This window comes from Amborella trichopoda, chromosome 6 (assembly GCF_054954075.1).
Source record: "Amborella trichopoda isolate Santa Cruz 75 chromosome 6, AtrichopodaSantaCruz75HAP2 v2.0, whole genome shotgun sequence".
Lineage (NCBI taxonomy): Eukaryota > Viridiplantae > Streptophyta > Magnoliopsida > Amborellales > Amborellaceae > Amborella > Amborella trichopoda.
In genome coordinates, this window is record NC_142341.1 from 646,714 (window position 1) to 653,848 (window position 7,135).

At 32.6% G+C, this 7,135-nt stretch overlaps 1 protein-coding gene across 1 annotated transcript; it reads left to right on the top strand.

The window, feature by feature from the left end:
* The first annotated feature begins 3,488 nt into the window (after positions 1-3,488).
* LOC18434628 (universal stress protein PHOS32) lies at positions 3,489-6,196 on the top strand. The gene is made up of 4 exons (XM_006844695.4): positions 3,489-3,732; positions 4,337-4,431; positions 5,248-5,369; positions 5,867-6,196. The coding sequence occupies exons 1-4, from the start codon at positions 3,561-3,563 to the stop codon at positions 5,964-5,966; spliced, it is 489 nt and encodes a 162-aa protein (XP_006844758.1). The 5' UTR covers positions 3,489-3,560; the 3' UTR covers positions 5,967-6,196.
* The last annotated feature ends 939 nt before the right edge of the window (positions 6,197-7,135 follow it).

The window sequence follows — 7,135 nt, forward strand, 5'->3', positions numbered from 1 at the left end:
AGGTGAAGCTGGATGGGGATTGTGGAAGAGGCGCATAATGTGAGGGTGGTGGTTTCAGGCGAGAAGGTGATAGTGCTAGCACATGGGTTCGACACCGATCAGTGCCCTAAAAGCACTTGGTTCCCCATCCGGTCCATGACCACAAAGTGATACCACTTGAAGAGAAATTTAGCTTTGCGAATATGAAAAGCTCAAATGCTAGAAATAGAGTGATTTTTCAGAAACAAATTTCTCTCCTAAAATTTGGGCCTTTTTGTTTTCTTTATCTGCAGAGAGAGAGAGAGAGAGAGAGAGAGAGAGAGGCCCGAGATAGGAGAAAGAGCGAGAGCCGAGAGAGAGGACCAAGAGCATGCCAGACAGAAGAGAGAAAAAACTTCAAAGCAAAGTTTTGAGGGCGTAAATAAAGCTGTCTGATGTTCGAAATACTGGACCCAGAGTAAATTTGGCAAAAAATAAAAAAAAAATCTAGATATGTCTTTCCAAGTAATAACGGGCTATTTTTAGGTAATATCATTATAACGATAGAAAAACTCGGTCCGTACATAAATTTTCCAAAAAAGAATTTCGAGAAGCGATTTGTCTACAAGGAGACCATCTATCTTTTGTACAAGAGGTCACAACTATTCTAGCTCATTAGATATTATATTGAATAGTTTAGAGTGAATCACGAAGTCAGAGATTTTATTTTTTTTAACTTTGTGTCTATTCAATGACACTCTTACAACCACCCATTTTGAAATTTAAGTGACCAGAATAATTGTGACCTCCTTATACAAAAAATAAATAATCGCTTTATAGAAATTCCTAACAAGTTATCTAGGCCGTCTATTTTCAATATTTCCAAGTATTTATAGATCTTCTCTATTTATACTATTTTTGAAATTTTAAATTTCATAATTAAGAATAAAATTAGGGTGTGATTTGTATAAAATTGCAACCTCAAACAATCAAATTAAGACGCACCTCCAAATTTTATCATAAATATAATTTTGGAGCAAAAAACTCAACTCGAGAATCTATTTTCATCTCTAATTATAAATCTTAAGCTTAAAAAATGTTTCAAATCAAGTAGATCTATAATCACTTGAAAATCTTGAAAATGGATGATCTAGATAATGTGTTATAAGATACACTATATTTTTAATACTCGAAATCTATTTATATTTGGGAAAAGTTTATATAGAGCCGAGGCTCTAAACAATCAAATTTGAGCCTACTTCAAAAATTTCACTAGAAGAGGTTGTTTTGATGCCCAAATATTTTTAAATTGATCATCTCGACAGCAAGATGCATGGACATGGGAAAAAAATGGATTTCAAGTTTTGGAAATAGTATATTTTGTAATACAATTTTGGACAGTCAATTTTAAAGATTTTCAGGTTTTCGTAAATTTATCGATCTATACTATTTCTTAAGCTTTAAAGTCTATAAATAAATATGAAAATATATTTTAAGGCTATCAAACAGATTTTCAATAATAAAACCACATTTCTCGATACTATTTGAAGGTCAGCTCTAATTTGATTGTTTAGAGCTTAGGCATATACAAACCACACCCTTTATATTTCCACATTCATACATCTCTATGTCCAGATAAATCTTGCAACCTTATATAAATTTTTTCTATAAAAATATTTTTTTAATCATTATAATGTTTGTGACATCGGAACTACGTCTCTAATTAAATTTAAAAAATGCACCTCATTAAAGTGTAAAGAGGGCGCCTTAGACAAACCTCCCCGACAAACTTCCACAAAATCATGCCATTTTTGGCCTCTCACTATACTCTTTCCACAAAATCACAATTCCACGTTATTTTTCTCAAACAATCGACTAGCTCCTAGTGGAATATGGAATACATTCATGCAAAAGTACTAGATGATTTTTCTGTTATGAAATTTTAGAAAGAAAATTGTTTCATACGGGCTAGACTGCATTTTTACATATGCGGTCTAGAAAGTGTAAATCATCCATTTTTAAGATGGATGCAAGTTCCATCTAAAAACAATAGAAACTAACAGTCCAAATATTTGTTTACTAGAATTATTATTTTTAGTTTTAAAAGTTTATTTATTTTTTCATATTCACGATCTCCATGTTAGATATTACATGTCCTTAAAAATTAAACCTTAAAATCCATCTAAAAAATAGATTTATTAAGAGGCCCCGCATTTCTACATATGCGGGCTTGGTTGCATAGAAACTAGGTCCATTTTAGAATTTTGAGTATTATTAGATAATTATTCTTAAAAAATATTAAATTTTGAGTATTTCAATACTTAAATCTTTCCCTCCAAATTAATATATATAGTCCTAGCCCGAGTTTTACCTGAGGGAGCAAGATAGTATGCTCCTGCAAGGGAAGTATACCTTATGAGATAACCCTAAACAACCTACCCACCTCTTGTGGGACATCTATGCCCATGTTTTCATCATTATTCCATTCGAGCATCCTTATTGATGAGAAGTTTATGATTATTTTCTAATTTTTTTTGTTTCAATTTTTAAAGTTTTAATGATATTTTTATTTCAGATCTTAAAGACCTAAAGTTATATCTAGATGAATATTGGCACTTAGATATTTGTGTTTTGGCTCTCAAGCCAAAATAATTCAAAGTATTAGCTTTGTACCCTTACGTTTTCACTTTGAAGCCAAAACTTATGAAGTATTGGCTTCGGAGCCCATCCCAAAACAATACAATTCTACATTTTTGCAACTTGGTTTTGATCATATATCCGGAACAGATATCGAGTAGGTTTATCTTGGAAGAAAAAAAAAGAAAAGAAAAAGGTTAATAATATAAGATACTCTTTGGAAAATTTTATACAAAAAATTGTTCGAACATGAGTACAAATTTCCCTCCATTGGATGATTTTTTACCTTGGCCAAAATGAAGGGCAATTTTATGTTTTTGGGATAAAAACGTTTTACTACCAGCATTGTATATTATGAGACAATTTACTTATTTTTATAAAAAAATTACGATCATTTTTAACTATTAAATATAAAATACAATAAATCAAAATGCGTAACTCGAAAAATTTTATTTTAATTTTTCTAACTAAACAATAACACATACTCAATTACCCAATTTCAAATCCTCACTACCCAATTTCAAATCCTCTTTACACATTTCCTTTTCCTTCTTTTTATTACCTCTAAACTCGAAAGCAATTTCGATCATTCATGACCATCTTACACCCTACCCACGCCAAGGGCAATTACGTCTTTTTCGATAAAGACCATCACCGAGGGCAATTTCGTTAGTTTTACACAAAGCGAGCTCGTCATCCGCGAACAATGGCGAGCCCCGTGCTTTCCACGACCAGAGGAATGTACAGCGAAAGCCTAACCAGAAAACCCTAGATTTCATGGCCATGGCGAAGCCCTAAACACGAACTCCTGGTTCTCCATTAATTTATCCTCTATTTTCTCGGCCATCCATGGAACCGGGAGTTCCTAGGCGAACCTATATTAGGTGGGCAAGTTTCTGTGGTTTTGGACTTGGAATTGAAGCTGAGATATTAGAGGAGTTTCAGAGTAAAGGGGGCATAGGATAATGGAAAAGAAGGTTCTTTTAGTGGCTATTGACAATAGCAAGGAGAGCTTGTACTCTCTGGAATGGACTTTGGACCATCTCTTTGGTCCCGTGGGTGGGGAGGACCACTTCAAGCTGGTGCTCATCCATGTTAAGTTGCAGGCCCTTTCGGTTCTTCGCTTTGCCGGACCTGGTAAGAACCCATTCCATGATTCATAAGAGAAATTTGGTCTTCTTCTCAATGGTAATGCTGATGGTGTTGATGATAAAGTGGTGGTGCATTTCTTTTCTATGGTTTCAGTTTGAATGTGACATGCACTTTTGTGGAGTTTGGGTTTGAACTTTTGAAATGAGCCTTTAATGAAGTGGATATGTCTTAAGATGGATTATTTTATTATATATATATATATATATATATATATATATATATATATATATATATATATATATATATATATATATATATATATATGAATTATTCTAGAACACACTGCAAACCTAGAATTCAGTACTCCAAATTTTTAGTGTGGCTCGAGAGAGAGAGGGCAAATTTTAGTGTGGTTTTTCGACAACATCATGGATTACATGCAAATGTCAAATACAATCAGCAAAACAAATGTGATATTTCTCTTTCAAAGAAATAATTATTTACTTCAAAATAAACGTGATATTTTCACTTCAAAATGCAGTGATACTTTTCCTTGTTATTTCAGGGAATCAATCACCCTTTTTTTTGTTGTAGTAAGTACCCTGGAAGATTATAGTTAATGAAATGTGAATTGGTGAATTCATAACAGGGATGGGCGATGTGTTGCCAATTGTGGAAGCGGATATAAAGAAGACGGCATGTTCCGTTGTCGGGAAGGCAAAGGAGCTCTGTCATAAAAAATCAGTGAGAATTAATTCCTTGAACATCAAAGGATATCGAAAAACACTATCTGTTTTTCTTTTCTTTTTTTCACTTAAAAAGTTTCAGTTTTTAATTGATGATTTGTTTCATGTAGTTATATGATTCCTCCTGACTTCCTATGCATAGTTCATTGTTTAATTGCCAAAAGAAAATAAATAGATCGAACCTTGAGAGTGTACCGCATGATTAGGAACAAGGAATTTAAAACTCATGGATTTATTTTGTGGATTTATTTTGTGTATGGTAAGTCCAATAATTTATTGTCCAAATGAAGCTTTAAACTCTTTCTTTCTTTTTTTTTTCTTTTTCTTTCTCTTTTAGTTGAATGGTGAATCTAATGATTGTTGTTCGTTGATGAAAGAGCGTGACAGATGCTCTTTACCACCTGTTCCCCAAAAAAATATATTTTCTAGTTATCAAAATAAAAGAACAAAAAAAGGAAAAAAACCTTAGGCAAAAAGAAAAAGAGATATTCATCATATAAATTATTCGACATTTTATCTATATTTTTTATTTTATTTCAAAATACACATCAAAATACTCGTGACCATGAGTTGGAATAGTTGAAAATTGCATATTGTGAAATTGTTGAAAAGTTAGGTGTATTTTGATAAATTTCCCTAGGGAAAAAAGAAAAAAATAAACTCCTCCAATTATCTCTTCTTCTTATTATTTTTTTTCTTTTTTTCTTTTTCTTAAATAACAAACCACCCAGCAAATATCTGAGTTAGCATTTGGTGTTTTTAAGATGAAGCTTGGTCACTGAATGAAGGGATTTTGTGGAATTCTTGGGGATAGGTAAAGGACTTCGATGTGGAAATTGTAGAAGGGGATGCTAGAAGTGCATTGTGTGAGGCTGTGGAGAAGCACCAAGCTGACATGTTGGTCCTCGGCAGCCATGGCTATGGCGCCTTCAAAAGGTTTGCCTGAAAATTCTCTCATCTTCCCCGCACCCTTACCTTCCCTTTTTTGTAAGTTTGAGTTTTGCATGTTTCTTTTGTATGTGATTTTCATGTTTTGCATACCAATGGATGGATTACTAAGTTTTTAATGTCCATGCATTTGAGTCTTGCTTTGAGCACTGCAAATTTCTAGCATAAATTTCCCTATTCTGAATCTGGGCAGTCTTTACAGTTTAACATTGCTTGAAGTTCTTAAACTTTCAATGGTCATGTATCTCTTTCCCCTATTCCATCTTCTTTTTTGTATGTGAAAAACTCATGTCAATTGTGTTCCAATTTCCAATGCATTTTGACTGCATAGATCTCTCTTTCCGAGTAAATTCCGATTAACTATCATATTCTTTTGAGGTTTGAATAAACAAGTTATTGGTCTTCGAATTTATTAATAAAAAGATAAGAAAACAACAAATTTTTTTGGGGCTCAGAGATATTTTTTTTTCTTGTAATGCTTGTAGGGCCATTTTGGGGAGTGTGAGTGATTATTGTGCTCACCATGCTCATTGCACTGTGATGATCGTGAAAAAGCCAAAGACCTGCAACAAGCCCAAGCACTAAAAGAAAAACGTGATGGATTTTGCCGATTGATTTGTCCCTTAGAAATATTTTTGGTTGAAATATTTTTGGTTTCAAATGACATGTGGAACTAGGATAAGATCTTGTCTTTTAAGTGTGCTTGGATAATCTCTATATTATGCTAGTAGAACAACATTGTTCTCCTTCATTTGTGTACTGATATTGTATTCATTTTTTGAGTTAGTATTTGTGGTTCGAAGTTTTTTCCTTAATTTAGATCTAGCAGATTTTCACACGAAGATCATCATCTCAAATCCAAACTATTCACAATTATGTGTGAAGAAATTGCTTTTCTTGGAAGATGAGATACATCTTGTTTTTCCTCAAATCTGCATGGCCTAACTAATAAAATAGAAACCAATGTTATCAGTGTCGCTTTTCTTTTGCTGATTGGGCAAAGTCTTCGTTTTAGACCCAAAACTTAAATGAAGTGAAAAACCCAACGATCCAAATGAAGAAAAAAAAAAAAAATCATTTTTTTTAAAAAATTATTTAATATTTTCTTAGGTTTCCCCTTAATTATCACCACCAAAACTCCTATTTGATTTTTATTTTTTAAAAATAGTTTTTAGATCACTGATTCAGGTTAATTCGCACTGATCTGGATCCTTGATCTTGTTATCTGACATGAATATATGAGTGGAGATCCACCTCACTGGTTCGGGTTTTGAAATATTGATTTGAATATATTATTGCACCAAGGGTATGGTCTTGGTAAAGCAGAATGGTGGATTAGGGTTCATGTAGCCGACCCAAAAAAGTTAAAAAAAAGCTTTGACGATGGTAATAATATATTTGAAATTTGACAAAAAAAAAAAGAAAAAAAAGTTATTGATATGTTACCATTAAAAGAAGTTAGCCACACATTGCGCCCAACCATTGAACATGGTCAATACTAGTTAGCTAACATTTATGAGGCATGTTGATTCCTTCTTCTCAATCATCGAGTACAGTTAAAGCTAATACTAGGCAGGCTAATCAAAATCTTTACGGCAATTTATTCAAATACTTATGAGAGATCAGCTATTTGACCATCAATGATCTATCATATCTTTTGATTAATTTTAAAAAGAAAATTGTTTTATGTGGGCTGATCTACCATATCTTTTGATTAATTTTAAAAAGAAAATTATTTCATGTGGGCTAGACCT

Bases quoted from the DNA above. Each gene is read 5' to 3' on its own strand.
- LOC18434628 (XM_006844695.4), top strand. From the start codon at position 3,561: ATGGAAAAGAAGGTTCTTTTAGTGGCTATTGACAATAGCAAGGAGAGC. The intron at 3,733-4,336 runs GTAAGAACCCAT...AATTCATAACAG, and splicing joins TCTTCGCTTTGCCGGACCTG to GGATGGGCGATGTGTTGCCA. The intron at 4,432-5,247 runs GTGAGAATTAAT...TCTTGGGGATAG, and splicing joins AGCTCTGTCATAAAAAATCA to GTAAAGGACTTCGATGTGGA.